At 40.9% G+C, this 27,411-nt stretch overlaps 1 protein-coding gene across 2 annotated transcripts in view; it reads right to left on the reverse strand.

The window, feature by feature from the left end:
• NALCN (sodium leak channel, non-selective) overlaps positions 1–27,411 on the reverse strand; it is a 694,063-nt gene that overhangs the window by 7,249 nt on the left and 659,403 nt on the right. For both annotated transcript variants that reach the window (XM_089679951.1, XM_089679950.1), the window contains 6 exons: positions 25,619–25,751; positions 21,302–21,417; positions 15,802–15,959; positions 15,149–15,299; positions 10,331–10,477; positions 2,869–2,986 (listed from right to left, as the gene is read on the reverse strand). In XM_089679951.1, coding sequence (XP_089536077.1) covers positions 2,869–2,986; positions 10,331–10,477; positions 15,149–15,299; positions 15,802–15,959; positions 21,302–21,417; positions 25,619–25,751 — 823 coding nt within the window. The remainder of the gene's footprint in view (positions 1–2,868; positions 2,987–10,330; positions 10,478–15,148; positions 15,300–15,801; positions 15,960–21,301; positions 21,418–25,618; positions 25,752–27,411) is intronic.

Consider the following 27,411-nt stretch of genomic DNA (forward strand, 5'->3'; position numbering starts at 1 on the left):
CACTCCCAGCTCCTGCTGTCTGTACTGCACTCCCTCGGTATTTTATTTTATTATTAGATCACAGATAAGCACTAATGGTTGCCACATAATGAAAGGTCTTTACCCAACAGAAAAGGAAGGAGGAAAAAAGAATGATTGATTGAAATATACTGACATACATGACTGAACAGCAAATGTGAAAGAATAAAGGAAAAAGGGAAATAATTAGTTTGGGCGTAGAATTTAGTTTGTATAGATTAAATTCCTGGCTCTGTAAAGTGTATAGTTTTGTACACTTAAAAATGTAAAGTTTTGATGTCATTATATGACCTGCTTGCAATGATATGGAGTTTGTGGTTATAACCATACAAATTATTTTTTAAATACCTTTTATTGTTTGTATTTTTAATTTAAAAAAACCTCTTCGTACTATGTATGTTTTTGTATCCCTCTCATTAAAGCTTATGGCCTCATGCACACTGGGCATTTGCTTTTCTCCTCTGAACGCCAGAAACTCCTGGTAGTTGCAAAGCTCAGGGCCATCTTTAACATTGATTGGACCTTGGGCAAACATTTACTTGACCCCCCCCCCCCCTTCTCCAATGCAATTTCACGCTCCACCTGCTCTGAGACATACAATAACTATCAGCTAAGCTCAAAATCAGTTTACTGAAGCATCTAGGCAGCAATTGCAATTGATTGCCAGAGGTTACAGCATATCATTACTGATCACTAACTGGTTTATAGAGGTTACAAAACAAATCACAGCTCACTGATTAGTTGCTAGAGGTTACAGCACATGATTGCTGATTGATTGCTAGAGGTTACTGCACATCATTACTGCTCACTGATTGGTTGTTAGAGGTTACTGCACATCATTACTGCTCACCCATGGGTTGCTAGAGGCTACTGCACATCCTTACCAATCACTCACTGGTTGCTGAAGGTTACATCACATCATCTCCTCACTGCCTGCACACCATGGACTAAGAAGGTTAGGGAACCCACCAATAGACAGAAAACTCGAAGGACACCTGGGATCAATGGCAGTGCTGGGGGGGGGGGAGGGTGTGATCAATGGCAGTGCTGGGAGGGGGGTTGATGGGATTAGTGGCAATGGTGGGGGGGGGGGTGGAATCAGTGGTGGTGAGGATCAACAAAGTGGCAGTGCTGGGGGTATGGGATGAGTGACAGTGCTGATGTGGGATAGAATCAGTGGCAGTGTTTGGTGGGATGGGATGAATGGCAGTGATTGGGGTGGATGGGAACAGTGGCAGTGCTGGATGGGGATGGGAGGTGACATTTCTACACCTGCCACCAATGTTAGGGGGGATTAAAACTGAGAACCAATGTAAGGGGCTTTACACTAAGCACCAGTGTAAGGGCAATCCTGCACTTACCACCAATGTACACTGACAACCAATGTAATGGGGGATTTTACACCAACAACCAATACATTTCTACAATGGCCACCAACGTAAGTAAGGGGGAATTTACACTGACCACCAGCAGTGGTGTTGATGGCTGGAACCTTGGGGGGGGGGGCATAATATACATATGAATGCCACATTGCAGCTGCTATTTACATATGAATACCACTGGGAGAGCTGGGCAGCATAAGTGACAGCACTTGACACTGAGATATTAGACACAGACAGAGACAAAAAAAGGGAATGTAAACTAATAAAATTGGCAAGTATGGGGCAGTTGCTTTGGGCCCCACAACAATGACTGGGCCCAGGTCAGCTGCCCCTTTTGTCCCTCCTTAAAGATGGCCCTGGAAAAGCTGCTTAAATACACCTAAAGCTGCGTATTGCACAAGTGTTTAGCTGCATTTAGGTGCGTCAAGCATTTGAGCATAAATGGATTCCATTGGCCAGAATATTAATTTATTTTGGCCATTGGAATGCAATAACACTCAAAGACGCCTAGCATTTAGACATGCTTACATGCGGTTAGGAGTGTCAAGCAGTTTTTGTGCTCATAGGTGCCTCTTCTGAAAGTGTTGGTGATGGGGTTTTTTTCAGCCTTGAAATGCTCCCTTTTCTAATATGCCTGTAAATGCCTATGTGTGCATGGACACATAGGCTAACTTAAAGGTGCTTTTACAAGCTAAAAAAAAAAAAAAAAAAAATTTGGCAATTTGTAAGCCCAATGTGCATGAGGTCTATATGTCTGGAAGCAGAGCATTTTGGGCACAAAGAGAAACTGCCACTTATAAAGACATCAGTGACAGGTCTTCTCTGTATCTCCTTCAGTGAAAGGCTAAGAAGCAGGAGACTGCCCAGAGACATCTGTGGAGAGGAAACCACCTAAAGAGAAGCTAGCATTGGCTTTCTCTGGGACGTTTGAAATTCAATTTTAGGTGAAGCACCTTTACAGCTTTTCTCTATACACTGGTGGATATTTCTTCTTGATTTTACAGGATCCAGCACCATAGAATAATTTCTGTATTTCTGTTTTGTTTAGGTGATTAAAGCAGAAGTTATTGCTTTGAAAAAGGTATGGTTGCCTATTAACCTAAAATAAGATTGACTATGTGGGTACCATAGTACCACCTTTGAGGTAAGTGGTCATTTTAGTGTATTAATATGGTATTGACCTGGCTGGGCTAGGCTTAAAAACAGTGTCAATGAAGAATGCAGAGGATGAGGCAAGAAGCCACACCTGCAGCAGAAGGTCCAATACAATTCTTGACATATTTTTCCCTGAAGGTGTAGCCTTTGTGATGGCGTTATGCTTGCTAAAATTGTTATATTTTAGCTTATATTTTATCATTATAGATTATAACTTCTATTATTTTATTACCTTTTTAAATAAACTTTAACCAATGTTTAAAATTTCTTCATATATCTGAACATATCTCCACATTTTGCCATTTATAGTTACCTGATGGTAGGTGCCACTGGCCAAATCTTCTCAGACGTTTACCAGCTTCAATAGAATCTTGTCTATAGCTTCCTCTGTCAGAAAGTGTTGGGCTTAGAAGCTGCTGCTGACTACTTGTCTACAAATAAGCAGAAACAAAAAGATTACAAAATATGTTTTTGTAAACTTTAAATGTAAGCATATAATTATATTAGGAATATTTTATATCCTTCAAATCAGATTATAGCAGGCCACTGTAACAGAAGTATCAGGTGTCAAATGCCATTGATATACAGTGAGCTGCAGGGAATCATCAAATCCTTTTTGTGTTCTTCATCAACTAGTTTCTACAATGGATGAAGATGATACTACAGGTGATCAGTGTATAAAGGGTGGACCAAACATTAATTACGTTTTATCTCTTTTCCAACTTCAACTGTTTACCCACAAGATCTTTGATAATAAAATAGCCATCCTAGTTTTCATGGTTACAAAAACTGAAAGTGAAAGAACTAAAGATCTACTTATGAGTCTTACTTGTTTCAAAAACGTCTAAATCCAATCACTAAAATTTCATATAGACTTTAAAATGTTGATGCAATATTTTGTATATGCCATGTATTCTGCCATTAAGATACTTAATGGAATTTCTTTTTGTTGAGTGATGTCACTCTGTAACTGCCTTTCAATTGTACTCCTGCAGTTGTTGCCCTGCCATAGATGAATGTTTCTACTGAAAGCAGAAGAATCGGAAAAAGGGACCTGCAAGTTACTGTATGTGCTCATTTTTCTGTTTTTTAGTTTTAACTAAACTCAGTATTTAATGTGTTACTAAACCCAGGATCCTGCATTCACTATATCTGGTCTCCCACTGTACACAGACCATGGAAATACAATTATTTTAGTAAATGTAATCGGCTAGATACATTTTCTCATCAGCAGTTAGAGAAGTCTTGTGACTTCTATCAGCCTTCAGCAGAGCACATGTTAAAGCTTGTGGGAGGAGATTTCATTCTGTTCTAGGATGCAGGACCTTTGTCTGGACATTGTTGATTGGCCCTGTGCTGATCACATGCACTCTCTCAAGAAAAAAAAAACCCTCTCTAGCAATACACACCAAACTGAGCATGTGCAGAGTGACTCTACACGATATGTCTTATAATAAGATAAGTGGGGGGCACTGGAAGAAGGGGAGGATCAGAGAAGTCAGGATCAGAGTTTTTACACAATGCAGACGATTAACCCCTTAGGTTCCACATAACAAGCATGTTTTACTGCATATACAGAGCGACTTTACTGTTGTGGATTTAGTAACACTTTAAGAAAGCTTGAGCAGAACAATATGCTTTTAACAGCTGAATTAGCATTGAAGATCAATCGTTAAGCCACCAGAAGCGTTGGGCTTGCTGTTCAAGTTGAACATAAGTTAGTTTTGAACATCGGGCATTCATGTGTTCAGGGAACACACGAACGGTAAGGGCATTCAGTGGGCTGTTTGACCGCTGTGCCCCATAATGCACTGCACCCTGATAGTGCATTGTAATTAGCCAAAGCAATGCACCTGACCACAGGCACCTGCTTTGGCCAATCACAGCACATGATGACACCACAAGTTGCAGGGGGTGACCCTGCCCCCTTGTGACATCATTACAGTATTTAAGAACTGTCACCCCGGCGCAGCTGTCAGATGGTGTTTTTTTTGTTTTCGGATCGGTGGTGGTGGTGGGCATCATGGATGACGTTGGATCTACTTTTGGGGACTTTTTTTAATTTTTAATAAAGGACTTGTCAACTTTTTTTTTTTTGTGTGAATGAGTAGCGGTACCATGTACCCCATACACATTCACATGGGTGGCAGAATCTGAAGGCCCCTTTGTTAAAGGAGGCTTCCAGATTTCAATAAGCCCCCCACTCACAGACCCCCACAACCACTGGCCACAGTTGTGGGGAAGAGGCCCTTGTTCCCATAAACATGGGGCAAGGTGCTTTGAAGGGGGAGCCACTGCCCCAGTGTACCCCCCCATATTGAGGATATGTGGCCTGGTATTGTTTGGGGGGGCCCTGCTTGTCCCCCCCTTTCCTGACCTGCTGGGCTACATGCTCGGATAAGGGTCTGGTATAGATCTTGAGGGGGACCCCCACGCCATTTTTAAAAAAAACATTTGGCAGGGGGGGGGTCCACTCAAAACCCATACCAGAACCAAATGGCTTTGTATGGATGGGGGGGCCCCAAGAATTTTTTTTTCATTTTAATTGTCGGCCAATGCAGACAATTCTTTTTACATTCAGCTGTCAGTGGGGAACACCACTGACAGCTGAAACATTAACATTAAAGAATGTTTTCACTACTAAAATACCACATGACTTAATTATATAACTTTAGTAGCTGTGTGGTATCTTATCACATACTCAGATGTTGTAAGATACCACTTAGTAAATTTTCCCTGTTTGAAGTTCGCGATCAAACTTTTGTTAGGTTTGAATGTTTGACCGTGAACTGAACCGAACAGGGGGGTGTTTGGCCCATCACTAACCACCAGAATGTGGCAGAAGTAGGCTTCAAAATTTCAGACAGGATTTTTGGCAACTAAGGAATGAAAGCTTCATAATACCAGGATATTTTTACATGCCATAAAATCTATTACTTAGAGTTCATTAATGGACACAGGATTCAGTTATTCTGAGACAATTGTTTATACTGTAGCTTACAGGAGGATTTGGACACTGGCAAACCAAAAAGCCATTGCCAAGCCATGTTGTTTCAACAGAAAAGAAAAGCACTCACTCTGCAGTTGAAATAGCTTTTTGTAACCCCTGAGGAGGGTATTTGCAGAAATACCATGAACAATCAAAGGGGCCGAGTTGTACGACTACTAACCCATTTATGATTCTAGCAGACCTGCCCACAATGTCAGTTTTGTAAATGCAACTATATTTTTTTTTTACCAGACATATTTTTATTTCAGTCTTATAATCCATATATTATCATGCAGCATTAAATTACCATTTTATAGTGACTAAGTATTATGTATAATACATCAGCTGTCTAGATTACACATGAGATGAAATATGTCTACTCCGTCTCCTTTACATAATAGACTAAACAAGTTGTTGTCTTGTTAGTAATCTAGAGTTATCATAGCAGGTTTTATGAATTAGGTGTGGCTTTTAAAAGCTGAATTTAAGGTCAGAAATTGCCGGAGCTCAGTTGTAGAGCTGTTAAATTGCAAACAGCCAATTAGAGTCACTTATGAATACGCCAGACTTTGTAATGGTTATTCCCTTAACCACTTGAACCACTTTTTGCTATACCTCACTGCACTACTTTGACTGGTAATTGCACGATCATGCAAGCCTATACCCAAACAAAATTTATATCATTTTTTTTCACACAAATAGAGCTTTTTTTTGGTGGTATTTGATCATTTTTTTGTGATAAAAACTAAACAAGACCAAAAATTTTTAAAAAACAATGTTTTTTACTTTCTGCTATAAAACATATTCAATTAAAAAAAAATCAAATTTCTTCATCGATTTTGGCCAAAACAACCTTGTGCAGTACAGCAAACAAGGGGTCAAAGCAGGCAGCCTGTGTTGCTTTCTCACCAGTTGCTTGCATTGATTTGAATGGGTCACCATTGTCAGGCGGTAGCACCCACCAAAAGCTGCAGGGGGCTTATTTCCTGCTGTGGCATGTGTACACCTTTGGCTGCTGCCTCAGCAGCTAAAGGGGGTAGGGACTGGGAGCAGTAAAACCTTGACTCAACTGTAGGGTTTTATCACCCAAACCTAGGTGTGAACTAATGGTACTCCTGCCAAATACAACTAAGGGCTCATTCACAAGTGCAATAGGCACTGCTGCTCATCTGAAAAGTTATCTGAGTGTGATGAATTTAAACCCATGATTGTCTTGCAATGGACATGATTGCAACATGGTAGTACATCAATTAGAGGTTTAAATCAGATGTGAGGAGGAGATACTGGGTGACACTGTGCCCAGTGATCTTTGACTTTTCCCATGTTGTTCAGGTAGATTCCCACCTTTTTAAGGTTGCCCACCCCTGGCCTACAAACTTTTTACTATTAATGATGGTGATCAGCAACCTAAAAATTGGACTGCAATAGTGTGGAAAGCAATCTGAATTGATGCTGGGGGGAACTGACTAACGTTACCAGTGACATTAATACAGTGATCAGTGATAATATTACACACTGTCACTGTACTAGTGACACTGGCTGGTGGTGATGTGCTGAACTGTTCGGGTCATGGTCGAACGTAAGGAACATTCAACCACAAACTTTGAACTCAATGCAAGTCTATGGGACTAGAACTTGTAAATTCACAAGTGCCCATTTTGAAGGCTTATATGCAAGTTATTGGGCATAAAAGGAGTATAGGGACTCGGGTACTGCCCTAAGGGACATGAATCCGTGAAAAAAAATAAATAAAAAAGTACCATTTTTAAAGGGGCATTAATTTTTCATTGTATAAAGTAAACAAAAAAAAAAAAAGAAAAACTCCTTTAAATATCATGCCTGGGGGACCCCCTTAAACTACCTGCAAAGTTGCAAATCTGTACAATGTATAGAACATGCTGCAGCAAGACTGACATTTTTATTTAAAAAAAACACAAACAGGCGTGGCTAGCTGTAAGGCCCTATTGTTTACATCTGACCTGCAACTGTCAGACCTGTCATACTACTGCGAGTGCTCAGTGGATACGGATGGGTTGGCGAGCGTCAGGTTTCTCTTTTATTTCGGCAAGTCAGTCTGTCAGGACAATGCAGGATGCCATGATTGATAATGGAATGCATCGATGGAACCATTTTTTTTTTTTGGGGGGGGGGGTGGCTTTTCTTTTATTAAAGGACTTGTCAAAAACTGTTGTTTTTTTTTTTTTTTAATTGCAGGAATTTTTCAAAAGTCTGGCACCTTTATTTTTTCTAAATTTAACCCTTTAGTGAATGGGCAGGGGTACCCCTTACTCATTTACAAGGAGGGGGGAGGGCAGCATCAGGGTACCCTGAAGCTAATGTGCCCCCCCAGCCTGCAGACCCCACAACCACCAGGCCAGGGTTGTGAGGAAGAGGCCCTTGTTACCACATGGCCTGTTAAGCCACAGGGGGGGGGGGGGGGCGCTCGATCATCCCCCCTTTCTTGCCCTGCCAAGCCTGTGCTCGGATCAAGGGACTGGTAGGAATTTATGGGGAACCCCACGCATTTTTCCCCCATTTTTGGGGGGTGGGGTTCCCCTTAAAAGTCCTATCAGGTCTTAAGGGCCTGACATGGCTTTTAGGGGGAACCCCACGCACTTAGAAACAGAATGGGTCCCCCCACCCCCTGTCCATACCAGGCCCTTTAGGTCTGGTAGGAAGGGTAGCAGGGACCCCTTTTTTTTTTTTTTTGTTTTTTTAGAGTATTCTCCCCTCTGTCCTCGACAGTGTCCAGCAACACACTGCATAAGGCTGCAGTGTAAGCAAGCTTACATAGTGTGAGGCGTGGCTTTGGCCAATCATGGCTCTCACAGTGGTCAGGTACATTGCTTTGGCCAATCATGGCTCTCAATGCAAACACTTGAACAGCTGATGTTTGCGTCAAACTTACGTTTGCCTCGAACATCGAGCCCAACACTACTGGCTGGGAAAGGGTTAACATTTAGGGCAGTCAAGAGTAAATGTATGCCTAACTATGTGTAAGTGTGCTGCTTTTTACTACTAGATCTCTAAGTTTCTTATGAGAATCACAGAGATTGTTCCCTCTGTACAGAGCTCTGTGTTGATTGCCAACACAGAGTTTTGGTCTGTGATTGTACACATCGGATCAGCAGGTTTGACCATGAATCATTAGACGGGATCTGCTGACAGGCTCCTGCTGTGTACAATCACAGTGGGTGCTGGCCGTGAGGTGAGCATGCACACAACTGAGACTCAGAAGTAGGCAGCAACATACAGGTACGTTACTTTGCCTACAGCTGCTGCCCACCCACAGTGCATTGCAGGTAGGCCGTTGCTAAGTGGTTAACTGCTGGCTTAAGCAGTTTTGACTGTGAGTAGTTGTGGGATTTATTCATTAAAGGGTATCTGATTTTCCAGTCTCATAATTAAAAATGATGAGGTATTACAGTGTGTCATGGCTAATTATGCATTTCTCTATGCAACCTTGAGCTGTGCAAAGGGAATTCATGATGTTTTAGGCTGAACTGTGTGCTGGTGGGGTGTAATGGAATGTTGCCAGTTCTCTGCTGACCCTATAGACAAAAAAGTAAATCTATTTTTTGTCACATACTGCTAAATTTTCAGTATGGCATCCCTTTCTCTACTCAGTTTGGAGTTTTTAGAGCATTTTCTCTGCAGGAGGGGTTTCTTGGCTGTCCAATGGTCTTTTGTTTGTCAGTGTCCAATACTTCCTGTATGCAGCAGTATAAGAAATTATCTCAGAATAACTGAATCCTATACCTGTGTCCCTTAGTCATTGATAAAGAAAACATAATTGCCAGGATATTAGGATTCTGCTGACTACAAAAACCCAGACTACATAAAAATTCTAGTAAATGTTTTCTCCTTTGTCAACCAGTTTCTGCTAGGTCTGTTCTTTAAAGTTCTTCAAATCAGACTCAAACACTAAGCAACAAAGCATGGTTTTATAATGGACTGGCAGAGTGTCAGAAGTAATAGACTTAATGATGAAATTATACAGCAATTATGCTTAAGGTTCCATTCACACCTGAGCAAGGCTGCAGCATCATGTTTCCTTGCTTGTTTTTGTGGCGTGTTTTTGGAGCGGTACCATTCTTTTTGAATGGGCCTCCCTCCGCCTCAAAACATGCCAAAGAAGCTGCTCGTGTACCAAATTTTGGCAATGAGTCAGGCGAGTTTGGTGTTGCATGTTTTGCAGCAATTTGGGGTGCTATTAAAAAATAATGGTATTGCAAGTACGTTGCACGTTTTGTTGCAATTCTGGAGTCACAGGCAGAATCGTGCGATTCTACCCACGATTCCAATACGCTCAGGTGTGAATGGGGCCTAAAAGTCCAAGTTTGCTCATCTCTCCCTATCCAAAGGTAACTACTATATGTGTGGATACATGTGAACAGCTCCTATCAACCTGTCATTGTTTTGTTTACATACACCTGAGATACGAGGTCCTAGGATCTGCTGTATGCACATAACCATCTGCGTGAAGAAGGCCTTAAACTTTCACTGAAAGGCAGCATGGGTTTGCTAAAACTGTTTAATTCCAGTTTTCATCATTACCATCATATGGGCAGGGAGGCACCATAGAGGACTAAGCTAGGGGAAGAAAATCACTTTCAATCCTTCCCTCTTTTGAGAGCACAAAAGGTAGTAACTGCCCCAAGTTCCAAGGTGCATAGTAGCGCTTACTAGCACGTTGAAAGACTAGAAGATGTCTCCCTGACTGTTGTTCATGGGGGGAAATATGTATAGTTAAGGCCATCTTTAGAACATGAGTAGAAGATAATACCTCTGGTTGTGCATTGTCCTGGTTATTGAGGTTCATATCATCACTAGGCTGTGTTGTCTCAATACTTGGAGGATTCAGGAACCGACTAAGCTCTTGCTGCTGACTCTCTCGAAGGCTGTGAATGATGCTGCAGGACTGTTGTTGTTTCTGAGGAAATTCGTGAACACACACAACACAAATGAAGTTAACAACTCTTTCATATACCACTTGTAAATGTGATTTGATTAACTGCAAAAAGTAAACACACTACAGTGTATGTCAGAGAGGTTTTGTTTTTGTTAAACCAAAAAACTGGATTTTCTTTTCTACATACTTACTCCAAGAAATGGATTTTACAGGTAAGTATGTAGAAAACATCCAGTTCTTTTTATTGTACATCATGGGACACAGAGCAGGCTATTCATGACTATGTGGGATGTCCCAAAGCAATAAGAAATTTGAGAGGGAGGGTGACACCATGATAGCCACCGTCAATAATCCCACAGGACCTACTCAGTCACCCATAGAACAAAGAAAGGCAGAATCCTCTGCGACTCTGACATCCACATGGTAGAACCTTGTGAATGTGTGAACAGAACCATGTAGCATCCTTGCAAACCTGAGCCACTGACGCCTGATGGTGGATTACACAAGATGCCCCCACACTCCTGGTAGAGTGTGCCTTCACTTATAAGGGTGGAACTTTACCTTTCAAACCATAGGCTTGAATGATCTATTGGTGGATCCAATGTGAAATAGTTGCCTTGGATGCCGCCTGCCCCTTCCTGTGCCCCTCTGGCAGCACAAACAGAGCATTTGACCTCCTGACCTGTGCTGAAACCTTCGAGAACACCCTTACAGCATGAACCACATCCAAGGTATACAGAGATCTTTCTCTTTCTGACTGAGGCCTAGGAAAGAATGAAGGCAGAACTATATCCTGATTGAGATGAAAACTAGAAACCACCTTTAGTAAAAAAAGTTGGTTGAGGCCGCAACAACACTTTATTATGATGCAAAACCAGAAATGGTTCTCTACAAGATAGAGCTGCCAGCTCCAGCCCCCTGATTGCCACTAGAAACAAAACCTTACGAGTCAATAGGACCAGTGGAATCTCTCCAATAGGTTTTTGCAAAACCTCCAAAACCAAGTCCAGGTCCCATGGACACAAAGGCAAACTGACAGGAGGAGCAATATGCATCACTCCTTGTAAAAAAAGTGCGGACCAAAGAGTGAGACGCAATGGGCCTCTAGAAAAAAATAGCTAATGTTGAAACCTGGCCCTTAATGGTACCAACAATCAATTTCATCTGCAACCCTGCTTGAAGAAACGACAGAATTCTGCCAATCACTTACTTTTGTGGGTGTCATTTGTGAACATCACACCAGAAAATGTAAGCCTTTCAGGTTCTGTAATAAATGCTCCTAGAAATGACCTTTCTAGCCCCCAACGTGATGGGGATGACAGATTCCAACACTCCCCCTATCCTTCAGGATCTGGGTTTCAATAGTCACGCCATCAAAGTTAGTGACCGTAAAACTGGGTGCAATATAGGACCTTGAGACAACAGGTCTGGCCTATACAGCAGGGACCGTGGCCTCTCCACTGCCATCTCCACTATGTCCGCATACCAGGCCCTCCTAGGCCAGGCCGGAGCAATCAGTATCAATGGAATAAACTCCTCCCAAATCCTGCGTAAAAGACACTGCAGCAGCTGGATCGGGGGAAAGGCATAAATCAGTGAAGACTGGTTCCAAGGGTTCACTAAGGCATCTACCCCTGCTGCGCAAGGGTCCCTTACCCCGGACACAAAAAGATCAACCTTGTTGTTGAGCCTGGTTGCCAAAAGATCTACATCCGAGTAATGCCATCGCTGGCAGATTTCCTTGAAAACATCAGGATGCAATGCCCATTCCCCTGGAATCAACTGTCGACGACTGAGATGAACACTGCTGACAAACTTGGAACATACAACAACAGTGCGTACAGAGCTTCATGGAATGGGTTTCCATGGCCGAGCAGCTGCATCCAAGCCTTTCATCACCAAGTGCAACGCAAAGTGTCGGATACAGTAGTGTAAAGCACGTCACTACTGGACTCTAGAGCAGTGGAGATGTGTTCTCTGGAGTGAAGAATCACACTTCTCTGTCTGGCAATATGATGGACATGTCTGTGTTTGGTGGTTGCCAGGAAAACGGTACTTGCCTGACTGCATTGTGCCAAGTGTAAAGTTTGGTGGAGAGGGATTATGGTGTGGGGTTGTTTTTCAGGGGTTGGGCTTGGCCTTTTAGTTCCAGTGAAAGGAACTCTTAAGGCGTCAGCATACCAAGACATTTTGGACAATTTCATGCTCCTAACTTTGTGGGAACAGTTTGGGGATGGCCCCTTCCTGTTCCAACATGACTGCGCACCAGTGCACAAAGCAATGTCCACAAAGACATGGATGAGCAAGTTTGGGGTGGAGGAACTTGACCGATCTGCACAAAGTCCTGACCTCAACCTAATAGAACACTTTAGGATGAATTAGAGCGGAGACTGCGAGCTAGGCCTTCTCATCTGACATCAGTCCCTGACCTCACAAATGTGCTTCTGGAAGAATGGTCAAACATTCCCATAGACACACTCCTAAACCTTGTGGACAGCCTTTCCAGAAGAGTTGAAGCTGTTATAGCTGCAAAGGGTGGGCCAACTCAATATTGAAGCCTACGAACTAAGACTGGGATGGCATTAAAGTTCATGTGCGTGTAAAGGCAGGCGTCCCAATACTTTTGGCAATATAGTGCATCTCTCTGCCCAGGTCAGAATGTAGTTCACCTCCTTCTGAGGACCTCAACACCTGTACCGCCCTGGTGGTTGATTTATTCCACTTCTGTGGCATTGTCAGACTGAATCCTTACAGGCCAACCCTGAGGCCTGAATGTCCAATACCTCAGAGCCAGTCTCACTGCCCAAAGTTCCAGGACATTGATGGGGAGAACCCTTTCCTGCGGGAGCCATGTTCCTTGAACTGTGGCCTCCTCCAGAACGGCTCCCCAACCTAAAAGGTTGGCATTGGTGGTTACCAACTTCCATACCACAGGCCAAAAGGATCTTCCTTTCTCCAAATGGTACATTATCAACCACCAATTCAGGCTTCACAGTACCTCTGGAAACAGAGATATGCAGAAATCCAGGGCCGGAATCTTCTTGTTCGAAACAGAATGTACCTTTGCAGTGGAATTGGGCATAGGGAATAGCCTTGAACGAGGATACTATCTTCCCCAGCAACCTCATACAAAGACAAAATGAGGGGTACCTATTGTCCTTCAAACTGAAAACCTCATTTCTAATGGCGCAACTTTTTCCTGCAGGCAGAATTACCTTTGCCTGAGCCGTGTCTAGGACCATCCCCAAATACTCCAGGCTCTGCACTGATTCCAGGCCTAACTTTTTGAAGCTGAGCACCCAGCCCAGCTGTTCCAGAATCTGCATTGTAAGGACCAAATCCTGCTTCAGACCTGGAATGGACCGACCACTGAGCAAGAGATCGTCTAGATAACCTGTGACTGATACTTCCTGAGCTCTGAGTAGCCCCGACACCAGAGCAAGAATTTTTGCTATGAACTGGAAATGCTGAGCCCCTACTGAAAACTTCAGAAATCTTTGGTGAGGAATGAATATTGGTACATGAAGGTATGTGTCTTTGATGCCTATGGATGCAAAAAAAAACCTCCTTTCTGTAGGGAGGCCACTACTGACTGAACCGATTTCCTACGAAAAGACCAGACATTTAGAAACTGATTTAGCCCCTTGAGGTCCAAAATGGGCCTTACATCTCCAATTGGTTTTGTGACTGTAAACAGGTTTGAATAAAACCCCTGAAACCTTTCATCCGCTGGAACCTCTGTGATTATTCCTTGAGACAATAGGCAATCGAGTGCCTGAATAAAGCTCTTCTTTTCTCTGGACTTATAGGTACAATTTATTTTATAAACCGGGGAGGGGAAAAGACCCAGAATTCTAGCCTGTATCCCAGAAAAATTGTGGAAATGACCCATTTGTCTTGGATCAGAGCCATCCATGCAGACACAAAATTGAAAATTCTCAAAGTGGTCATAAACCCTTACATATACTCACTGAAGTGACTGGTCTCAGAAGATGAAACAAATCCTTCTATATAAGTTGTACCTGTTTATCTTTAGCCCTCTTTTTTCTACAGTCTTTCAAAACACACATTTTACACAGCACCTCTCGGCAACAGAAAGCAGGGGGTGGGGATCTGAAGTCACACACACTGCATAGATACAGAGCACAGAGCGGAGTGTAATTTGATGCTGATTAGAGGAAAGTGACACACTCCCTCTACACAGGTTCTGAGAAACATAGAGCAGAGTCTATGATTCACCTGCTGTGTGCTGGGAGGGACAGGCTGTCTCCTGGGAGGCTGAGGTGTTGGCTTACTTTATTAGAAATGAGTCATGCAAATGGAGGAGAAAGGAGAAATCTGAGAGGAAGCAGACTAAGTGCTTTGGATTCAGGATAGTACATAGTGTATTTTTGCTGAGGGTGCAGGAATGTGTGCAATTTACACGCAGTCCTACATATGCATAGATGTGAACCTAACATAACAAAGTGTTTATAGTATCTCATCAGTCTGGTCTATATCTCTCAAAAAAATTGAGCACTGTTGCAATTAGAAGGGAGAAAACAAAATAACAGTAAAATGTTACAGGAAAGCAATACATTTCATCAGTAATTAATAAAGCTATCAAATTGATAATAAATTTCCCCTAACTAATGTAATTATAATTTAATGCACACTTTAGCAAATATTTTTCAGGGTATCCAATTTACTTACCGCTCGTATACGTTTGAGACATTTTTTGAGCCACATGCGTATGGTTTGCTTAGCCACTTCTTCTTCTATCGTATACTCTAGTTGTTCCCTTGCCAGCAATTCCTCCAGCTGAAGGCTCTTCCTGATGTCCACAGATCTGTATGACAGCATGCTGTAAGAAAAACACAAATAGCTTGTCATTCACATTGCTCAAAATACAATTACCTTTTTTCACAGTTTTAAACAGCAGATTGTGGTGGCTGGAGTTTGGTTGGGACCGTGTAGAAGAGGGGTGAAACATTAAGTAAATTGACTAGTGTGATCTTTTTTACATAAAGTTTTAATCTGTTTAAAAAGATGCAAACATAATTTTTGATAGTTCTTCAAAATGTATTCTGCAAAGAAAGCTTTGTTTTTGGCAACGATGTGAAAATTATGGATTGATAGGTGGCTTGGGATCTAAACTATGGATAAGCTCTTTTCTGTAGGCTTTGTCCATGTGTGCTATATCTTTTAATAACATGAGTGGGAGCTAGATTACCTGAAGCCACTTCATGCAGGCCTCAGAAGCAGACAGAAACAGAAGACTGATATGTGGTGCATAACTGCGGATTGATAACTGTAATTTTGGTACACACTAGGGTCCCTTTTTTACAGTAAATAATCCAAATTACCTGAGCACATCATGAAAAGTCACATCACCACCACTATGTAAACGTTCCATTTCATAGCACATGTGCTTAAATAGAAGCTTGTCTTTATCCAAGTCCACTTCCAGGCGACCACGTAGTAGTCTCAACAGGAACTTCACTCGAAATGCTGGAATGACACCCTGCCGATACATACAGCAGAAAATTATCGCATTCAGTCATTTTATGTAATTATTTACCTCAGTATATTCCAGTTTACTAGAGAGGCCTTATAATTGCTACATTACAAAAGTCCACTTTTGTTAGAGCACCCTCACACACTCCAGGCTTACTGGGCTTAAAGGACTACAATACATACACATACTTTTCAATTAATAAAGTTGTCTCTGATATGCAAACACTGCCATTTCATTGCAGTATTAATAACTGGCCTGTACATCCAGCTCCTTGACCTTCACCATGATGGATAGGCTTACAGGCCAATAGGCCTGTGTCAGAGGAAAGTAGGAGTGAGCCAGCTTTTGAAATTTAAAGGTATGCACAGACAACACTGTTGTACTGTACATGGGTGTTCAGTCTGGATCCCTCTGTCAGTTTTTCAGACAGATCAAGACTGAAAGGAGTATTTGGGGCATCTATATAAAGTAGATTTTTAAGGGAATTACAAAACAATTTTCTATGTCTTTATTATGCAATGTCATGCCTTCAGCAATTTGTTCTTTGTTAATTAGGTATTATTAGTATGCCTTATCAGTTTGTAATTCTCTGTTCATTGTGTAACTGCTCCATCTAGTGGCTGTTTGTATACACTGCATCTTTTCACAGTAGACATTTGACCCATTTCAGCTTCCATAGCTTGTAGCCTATGAACTCCGATTACATCAGCAGCCCTGCTCATAGCAGCCATTTCCTCATCACAGACTCCATTCCTGTGGTAACCACGCTGCTGGTGGGATCCAACCCTCACATTCAGGTTCACAATAGCATCGTCGGTACGTCTACACACATGTCTATATCTTATGCATCTGTGTTTTATGTCCCCTACATGTCTTACATGTGTTTATATGTGCATTGCCTTACTGTAATGTATAATATGCTTTGTCACATGGCAGACAGTGTTACTAAGCGCCTTATTTTCAGTTTCACCTCTTATATCTTTGCAATAAAGACAAAGTTGGACGTTGCTTCTTTGTCAACTCATTGCCGAGAAAGGTTTAGCTGTCTGTCAAGCTATGTACCTTCACACATAAGGAGGACAGAACAATGCAAAATGGATCATCTTGAATAGAGCAATCATATCAGTGTGTTGTAGATTTAAAGGTCTTGTTTGCATGTACTGTATATGCTGTAATGATATAAAAGGGCATCAAGATTTGCACATTATATTACTAGTTCATCTGCCCACTATTCTGTGCTACACAGGTGTTGTTCTTTACTGCTGCTTTTCACAATGCAAATCCTTAACTTAGCCGAAACAATATATTTCCAGTGTTACTGATTGATATCTTACTTCTAGAGGTATTGTAGGGTATGTAAACCCAAAGAATTTAGATTTTTGTTCTTTTTTGGTCTGTTATTTGGTCTGTTATCTGTTACTTTCAAATATACAATGTGCTGCACTGTTATTTGTTAGTATTGTTCTCAACAGTCTTTATGTACTACAGAACACCTCCCATCTGTTTTACAGAAAAGGAAATGGGAAGGTGTTCTGTAGTACTATACTAGGGCTATCACTCTAGGACAGGAAATTTGCCACTAGCAGGATCACCTAGTGAAAATAAAGAGAAAAAAACAGAACAGAACTAGTAAATTGTAAATTACATTTTTGTTTTTGAGTTTAGATATTTTAGGCATGAAAAATTGTCACTGTAGTGAACCATTTACTCTGTTTCTTGGGGATATTTTAAAATTTCTATATAACTAGTTAAGGATACAAGGTACACCTTAAGATATTATAATTGGTGTGACCAAGTCGTCATTTTGACAACCAGTCCTGCTCTGTGCTCCAGGAGTGCAAATAGCAGGTCCTATGTAAATGACATTAAGGTAAACACCCCAATAGTAGCTCACTATTAGTGCTTTACATTTGCCTATAGCAGTAATAGTGATGATTAGGTCGCATGGGAATTTTAAGAGTTTGAATAGCAGTGGAACAAGGTTAATAAATATCCCATCTCCCCTCCAGCAACCTTATAGGTATCTTTCGTACTGGCACACTTTTGCCGTGCTTTTCCAGCACGCAAGAGTTCATTAAATCTATTTTTCATTAAATGCTATGTACAGTAACTGTTTACACTGCAGGTGCGCTGCACTTTGAAAAGTTTTGCATGCTGCATCTTTCTTGCAGTTTTCCAAAAGTGCAACAAAAAAGAACCTATCATTGTAAGTCAATGGGAACGCATCAAAAGTGCATGAAAAGCACAAAAGTGTGAAAGGGCCCTTAAGCTGTACAAAGTGCATCAAAAGTGCATCAGTGTGAAAGGGTCCATACTCTATTATTAAGCCCATCATAGTATGGGGTGGTTCTCGCAGTAAGACCACGTGCTGAAGCTTGTCAGCTGAATAAAGTGTTGCCTGTGAAGACTTCATCAGTGTGTGGCTTTTCCTCTGGATTATACCAAGCTACTGTATGTGTGGAGGTGTGATAGACTCCAAGCCAGCACTTGATCCTAACTTACAGTTGTGTTCAAAATAATAGCAATCAGACATCACTAACCTGATCAATCACTGTTTTTGGTAGAAATGATATTTCTACATGGAAAATAATTTACTAGCAGGTGTAGTAGAGTAATAGAAATCCAGCAGACCCAACAGTCATGACATGCATGCTGCTGATTCTGTGTAATTGAATCACTAATTGAAAGGGGCATGTTCAAAATAATAGCAGTGTGGAGTTCTATTAGTGAGGTCAGTCATTCTTTGAAAAACAGGTGGCAATTATTGCCCTTATTTAAGGAAGGATGGCAGAAAAAGTTGTACATGCTGGTTACAGCATATTCTGAGGAAAATGGGTCATTCCAGACATTGTTCAGAAGAACAGCGTACCTTGATTAAAAAGTTGATTGGAGAGGGGAAAACATATAAAGAAGTGCAGAAAATGATAGGCTGCTCAGCTAAAATGATCGCAAATGCTTTAAAATGGCAACCAAAACCTGAAAGATGTGGAAGAAAGCGAAAAACTACCATTCGAATAGATAGAAGAATAGCCAAAATGGCAAGGACTCAGCCAACAATCAGCCCCAGGAAGATCAAAGAAGGTCTAAAGTTACCTGTGAGTACTGTTACAATTAGAAGACGCCTATGTGAAGCCAAGCTATCTGCAAGAAGCCCCCGCAAAGTCACACTGTTGAAAAAAAGACATGTGCTGAAGAGGTTACAATTTGCCAAAGAGCACCTTGACTGGCCTAAAGAGAAATGGCGCAACATTTTGTGGATTGATGAAAATAAGATCGTTCTTTTTGGGTCTAGTGGCTGGAGACAGTTTGTCAGACGATCCCCAAACACTGAATTAAAGCCACAGTACACTGTAAAGACAGTGAAGCATGGTTGCGCAAGCATCATGATATGGGGATGTTTCTCATACTACGGTGTTGGGCCTATTTATCGCATACCAGGGATCATGGATCAGTTTGAATACATCAGAATACTTGAAGAGGTCATGTTGCCTTATGCTGAAGAGGAAATGCCCTTGAAATGGGTGTTCCAACAAGACAACGACCCCAAACACACCAGTAAATGTGCAACATCTTGGTTCCAGACCAACAAGATTGACGTTATGGAGTGGCCAGCCCAATCCCCGGATCTTAATCCAATAGAAAACTTGTGGGGTGACATCAAAAATGCAGTTTCTGAGGCAAAACCAAGAAATAGAGAAGAACTGTGGAATGTAGTCCAATCATCCTGGGCTGGAATACCTGTTCACAGATGCCAGAAGTTGGTTGACTCCATGCAACACAGATGTACAGCAGTTCTCAGAAACAGTGCTTATTAATATTTATTATTAAATATTAATTAAGTTATTCAAAGGAAAGCAAAATATTTATTATTAAATATTAATTAAGTTATTCAAAGGAAAGCAAAATCTTCAAACATTTTTCAGTTTATATAGTGAATGTTTTAGTTTGTAAAGAAGAATACAAACACTGCTATTTTTTTGAACAGTCTAATATTCACTTTTCTTCAATTTTTTTTTAGAGGAAATTTGATATGTTTTTCTTCATGTTTTGATTTGGAATAGAATGTGTAGTGTTCCCAATGCATTTGTGTGTATGGACATAAAAGCTATTAGAAGGATTTTGAGCTTTATTCACTTTTTTCAAAACACTGCTATTATTTTGAACACAACTGTATAAGGGGCAAGATTGAAGGGTTGGAACAGTGCACTTTTCTTGGATTCTACAAAATAAAAAACTTTAGGTTTTTTTGTGTTGGATTTAGTAGAGAATAGCTCAAAGACCTACCAAGTTTTTTTTTATTGCAATGTGTGGGGAGAATTACCTTACGGTTTGTCCTGAAGTCACAACACGTAAAAAGAAATCTCTCCAGAAAAAAGGAAATCCTCTTAGACAGCTGTACTGCCATTTCAGTACAGGCAAATTATAATAGGCAATGCAAGATACCATTTTCTGGCCAACCGCTGCAATGGCAAATCAGAAGTCAGAGGTCTATTAGGCCTCATTCACACCATATCTGCAGAAACACTGATGGAAACTGATGTGCAGATTCCACTTGCAGACACCTCAGTTTACATCAGTTTTTATGCATGCTTCAATGAGTTTTATAAATGTTGCAGATTCCTGTGCAGAAAAAATCTGCATGTGATACTAGTGTTGTGGTGTGAACAGGGCACATAGAGAACAATTGAATTACTTGTGCCCTTACATAACACGTGCAGAAAAAGTGATGTCTCTGCACCATGGTGTGAACGAGCCCTTAAAGAGAACCTCTCAACTTCCCCACTGTGAGCAAGCAACAATTGTTTATTTCACTGAGGGGTACCATAGCAACATTTTGATGTTGTCATAGAGCCTAAGGATTGTCCTGCTGACAATGTTATTTCTACTATTGCTTAGCAATATGAAAGTATGTTTTATATTTGTCATTTAAGTTAGGGGATTGGTTGAATGGTAGTATAAACCAGTTCAGTAGCTCCAGAACAATCAGTACTGGATATAGTTACAAGTTTTTTGCTGTAGCTAGATTTCAAATTAAAATAAAAACTAACTCCTGTAAGATTGGCACTGATAGCAGAATTATTCTTTTCAGATATTCCAAGGAATTAGTCTTTCTCTGATAAACAAAACTGGTAGGACTGATTTATGAAATTTGGTCAGTAAGACTAGACCAGAAACTGATTGGATGCTCATAGCCCCTGGATTTTTCATTTGGCTTTATTGTTGTAACAACAGGTCACTTATGATCTAGGTATTTCTCTAGTTTTCATAAATTATCCCTGACAATCAAGCACTGATGTAGTTTATACAGTATAGGTAACATAAGAAAACGTGTTTGCTAAAAACCGTACCTCTCTCTTGTCATCTACCATATTCCATATTATTTGATAATGTCTAAGATCATTAGGACTTAGCAGTTGATCTTCTTCAGTTGAGTAGAACAAAGAGAAGTTTTCTACAATTATGGCTAAAACAAATATAAACAGATACAAATATTAGAAAAATAATAATCAGAAACAAAAAATGTGTATATATATGTGTATATATATATATATATATATACATATATATATATATATATATATACACACACACACACACACTATATTGTCAAAAGAATTGGGACAACTGCCTTTACACGCAATCTTAATCGGTAGAGTTCAATATTGAGTTGGCCCACCCTTTGCAGGTTTAACAGCTTCAACTCTTTTGGGAAGGCTGTCCACAAGGTTTAGGAGTGTGTCTATGGGAATGTTTGATTATTCTTCCAGAAGCGCAAAGGTGTTCTATCGGGTTAAGGTTCTATAAGGTTAAGGTGCAGGCCAGTCAAGTTCCTCCACCCCAATCTCGCTCATCCATGTCTTTGTGGACCTTGCTTTGTGCACTGGTGCATAGTCATGTTGGAACAGGGGGCCATCCCCAAAATGTTCCCACAAAGTTGGGAGCATGAAATCCCCCCTCCACCAAACTTTACACTTGGCACAATGCAATTAGGCAAGTACTTGTTCAGTAATGCAGTGCTATTAAATAACATGTAAAATGATAACTGATAAAACAACCAAATATAAATATGCACTGTGGAGTGCTAAGGTAAAGGTGATAATAGCATCTAAATATAACGCATAAGGTGCAATAGTGACATGTAGTAATAAGAAAAACGTCCAGTATATAGAAAAGGTGAACTTCCGTGCTTACAGTGGATAAGAAAATGAGTATGTATTACACTAACCAGAGAGCGCATTTGAGTACATAGAGCACTCCTGGTCATCAGCATCCTAAGGGTAACCTTAGGGATCATCTGGTACATGTCTGCACATCAGCTCATCATCCGGCCGCTACTCTCCAGATCTCCAGGGTAAATCCAATCCAGATGTATGTGGACCAAAATGACACTTATGGAATCCACCTTAAATTGCTCACTAAAAAACGAGCCAGAAAGAGAGTGCCTGATAGTGCAGTAAATTTATTTATGTGGGGCAAAAAGTAACAAAAAACACCATGCACTCACATTTGGTAAGATGGATAAATGAACAGAATCAAAGATGGCCGCCGGCCTCCCTCATGGCCCGTGTGGCGTGACGTCACTGGCTTGGCTCCTCCCTAACGCGTTTCGTGCTCTTGCTTATTACTACATGTCACTATTGCACCTTATGCGTCATATTTAGACGCTATTATCACCTTTACCTTAGTGCTCCACAGCGCATATTTATATTTGGTTGTTTTATCAGTTATCATTTTACATGTTATTTAATAGCGCTGCATTACTAAACATGTATGTTTTATGAGGGTTGGAGGTTGACCTTTAATGCTAGCTGCTTATTTCGTTCTACCTAGCGCTCGTACACCAATTATTACTAGTTAGGCAAGTGCCGTTTTCCTGACAACCACCAAACCCAGACATGTCCATCAGATTGCCAGACAGAGAAGTGTGATTTTTCACTCCAGAGGACACGTCTCTACTGGTCTAGAGTCCAGTAGTGACGTGCTTTATACCACTGTATCTGACACTTTGCATTGCACTTGGTGATGAAAATTGAAAACTACAAGTACCAATTCACATAATAACCTAGCTCAGGGGTCCCCAAACTTTATAAGCAAAGGGTAATTTTACTGTCCTTCAGACTTTAGGGGGATCAGGCTGTGACTAGTGTGAGTAGAAAATGCCTCGGAATCAGTGGGCATAAACAATGCCCCATCATTGGTTTAAATGAAGGAATAGTGCCCCATCGAATGGTGCCAGTCAGTGAAGTAGTGCACCATGGGCCAGACAAGGGCAAGCCAAGGGCCACATCCAGCCCCCCGGGTTGCAGTTTGAAGACCACTGGTTTAGAACAAACAGTACACATTAGTTGCAGTCATGTGCTCTGCTCTATACACACTTCAAATCCCGTAGTCCATAGTTTCTAGTCCAGGGGTCTCCAAACTTTCAAAACAAAGGGCCAGTTTACTACCCTTCAAACTTTATGGGGCCTGGACTGTGCCTAGTGTGGGTAGAAATGCCCTAGTATTGGTGGGAGTAAACCATGCCAAAAGGGCCAGTTACATCACTAGTGTCAGTGGGAGGAATAGGGCCCCATTATTGGTGGCAGTGTGAGAATTTGTTCCCCATCGCTGGTGTCAGTGGAAGGAATAGTGTCCCATCATTTGTGTCAATGGAAAGAACAGTGCCACGTATCAGTGGGAGGAGTAGTGCCCCAAGGGCCAGATAAAGGCAAGCAGAGGGCCACATACGGCCCTCGGGCCGCAGTTCAGAGACCCCCGTCCTAGCTCATTAAAGCCCAGGCTCCCATTCAGCACTCCAAGAACTGGTGTTAGTTCTGCAGCTGGCTTGCTATTTGTGTGAAGTGTATCCTTGTGTACTGCCTCATAGCTAGCAGATTATTGGAATTCAGATGATAACAGCCTCTAGTACTGGTTAGTAGTAATGGCTGATCAGGTCATGTTCCTTTTAATCTCAAGTTTATTAAAGTTTGCTTTGCCTAGCAGCTGTAGGTAGCTCTGTCTTGAAGAATAATGCAAGGCAGCTCATAATAGGTTTATTACTCATAACTGTCATATGTCAGATTTACCTAATATTAATTCAGAATTCATCATACATTTGATGTCAATCATTTATTTAATTTGCCATCACTATGCATTGACATCCTTTGTCATCACCATTTTTTTTAAACATTCAATCTTTTAAGTGAGTGATCACACCAGTAAGCCACACTGAATGCACAGTTGCTGTGCAGTGTCAATGCACCCATCTCAGCCCTAAAAGAGATTTGTCAATATCTATATTTATTTTTAACCTTATCCTAAATCCTAGTTTCTGTAAAATTTGCTATATTTATAAAGCTGTCAATGTTACTTTCAGCAAATGATTAAACCATTAACATTCAGGGCTTGTTCACACCACAATTTCAGTGTTCCAGGTGTGTTTTTGCATACACATTTAGTTGCGTTTTAGATGCATTATCATTGCAGTGCATTGTATTTTGTTTTACACCCTTTTTTGACACTTTAAAAATCTGTATTTTCATTAGGACAATGTGCATTCTGGTGCAGTCCAGTGCATTTACGCGCATTTTGATGCATTCCAGAGAAAAAAAAAGTTTCAGGTTGTACTTTTGTTGAAAGCACTGGAACTGACTACAGTGGTGTGAACTAAGGCCATTGGAATACATTGCAAACACTGTGCATGCAGTCTAGCATCTGGTGTCAGCCAGTTCTCACTATTCTGAAATGGATTTCAGAGATTTCCTAAGGAGAATATCACTGATTATTTGCTAGGCCCACATTTGCTGTAGGTTTTCCACAGATTAAGGCTCACATATGTGCGGGTAGTGCCGCTGTGGATCCACACAAAAATCCATGCAGCTGTACCACCCTCACAGAAGAATGCAGACCCGTGGGCGGGTGCCATTAATTCTAATGGCACAAGGCCCGCACTGGAAATCGCAACCGCACTGGGAACCGAGGTTCCTTTGTGTGCTGAGTTTTCAGAAGAAGTGTAGGGACTTCTTCCCTGTGTGTCACGGGGCACGGGATTCCATTCAAATGAATGGGCTCTCATGCCCACGCAAAACGTAGCCTGCAGGAACCAGGATATGTGAACCATGAGTAATTGAATGCTTTAATTTGCCTTTGCCCTTTGTAGTCCTGACCAGTCAGCTTTACAAATCAGCAAATGTTGTCAGGAAATGTTGCTGAATACGTACACATCCAGACATGTATACACTGCATTTGTGCAGTGTTTGTTCATAGGTCCAATAGAGTTATTCCTAAACTTCATATTCTAAATTAAAACATTTAGGATCAATATTCTAAAACGAAAAATGCGATTAAAGCCCAAATGTGAGCATTTTTTTCATTTCTTAGTTTTTTTTTTTTTTAAATAGTGCCCCGGAGGTGTAAAGCATATACAGCATCTCTGCCTGCTATATTCACCTCTTCTCCTGAGCTGTCCCTAATTCCTTCATTACACTATTAGATGTTCTCAGCCTCATAGGGTTAAATAATGCCCAGCAAGCCCAGAGTTGGGATCTAACAACAAATTACAAACCAAACTATTTAGCAACCTTACAATATTGTCCGCTTCCTAAATTTATATTCATATTAATATATACAGTGTAAATTTTGATATATTTTGACAATTATTTTTAATACTGTTATGTTTAACTCACCAACCAGAAGGTTTAACATAATGTAGGCAATGATAACATAAAATGAACAGAAATACATTAGTGCTCCAGCATAATTGCCACAGTCAGTTTCCCAGTATCTACTGTCATCTGGAGTACAGAATGGTGGCTGTACCTGAAAAATAAGAAACCGGTGCAACTAAGAATTTATATCATTAGAGAGATACTAGTTAGACATACATAGACAGACTTTTGAGATTTTATATAGATACTCCAATGCTCCAATGTAAAGTTGTTGTGTTCTGAACAAATACAGGAAATAATCCTTTATTTGCTTTTCTCAAAGACTAGATATTATGGATTCAGAAGCTTCTCCATCCTGCCTTGACATACAATAACATTTTGCTGGTGTCAGCAGGTTGTCAGTAGCTGCCTGCATCCGAGTTTGGTTTGAGGTGGGTTTGGCAAACATTACTAAAGTTCAGGTGCTGAATTCAAACCTAATTGAAGTCAATGGGGGCTGAATTTTAATAGTAATGGCATTGCCTTGGAGAATATGAAAATATCCGATACAGAGTGACCAACTGTAGGGGCATACAGTAGGCTCCTATGTGCCACGTCCTATAGCATTATATATGATTCAAGCAAATAAAACAAAGGCCAATTGTGGACTTTAGAGGTGCCTCTAAAGTCCGCAATTGGCCTCTGTTTTATGTGCTGGCCATGGAGAACAAGTACCAAAATAAATTTTCTTTTTTTGTAATATTTCTTTAGGTATCAATTTTACTAATGCTTTAAGTGAAACATTAAAATGCAAAAGTCCTTTAACATTCTTGGGGGATGCCCTTAACCTGCCCATTAAGTGGCGCTTATGCACAATGGATACAAACTATTACAGCAAAACGGATATTTATAAAGAAAAAAATGCCTTTTAGATTGCTGGGATATGACTGCTCCTGGCCATTTCTGTTTGTAAACAAAACAGCCAGGAATTCCCTTCATCTATATCATAGATGTTAATGGGTGGCCCCACACAAAAAGAAAAACAAATGAAGTCCCCCCTAAAAATACATACCAAATATTTAAAAAAAAAGTGCGTGCCCCCCAATCCACAACAGACCACATGCCCTTAACAAGGAGGGTACCTTGCCAGAGGCTACCCCATTGCAAAGTACTCTGTATCCATATTGATAAGGATAAGGGCCTCTTCTCCACAACCCTGGCTTGCTGACTGTGGGGGTCAACCACCAGTGGGGTCGCCCCTGACAAGGTGCTTCTCCATGTTAAGGGCATGTGGCCCAGTGTGGTACAGCTGACAGATGAATGGGTCGTGTGGGAACTACTTGTGATTGTTAGGATTCGGGTTCCATGTCTTACTTCTCCTGAAATTGGAGGTTTGACTACATTGAACACCAATTTAGTTTGGCCTTTTGCCAAACCTCTAAACAGGCCTAGGTTTGGACCAATCTGGCAACTCATCCCTACTTGTCAGTAGCTGATTGGTGACTGGAAACAGCATAAGGTGACTTGTTAAAAAGCACTCAGTCCTGTAGCTAAAGCGGGCCTCTGTAGGCAGGAATGAAAGGGAGCCATCTTCTTGTATATTGGATAAGTAGCATTGTGTTTGTAAACCAGACTATCATGGTATATTTTGCAGATATAACCTTATTGATAGAAGTTGTTTGATGCTTTAAGTAGACTGAGTTACCATCTCTCATGTCATGGCATAACTGTACTAAGCGAACTATGGAAGGGTCTGCTAGTTACTAATAAGCTAAAAGTATGCAATAAGGTCTCTTCATATCCTGTTAAAATTACATAGGAATTAGTTAATA

This window comes from Staurois parvus, unplaced genomic scaffold (genome assembly GCF_062004578.1).
Source record: "Staurois parvus isolate SC_StPar_1 unplaced genomic scaffold, SC_StPar_1.0 ptg000233l, whole genome shotgun sequence".
Taxonomy (NCBI): Eukaryota; Metazoa; Chordata; class Amphibia; order Anura; family Ranidae; genus Staurois; species Staurois parvus.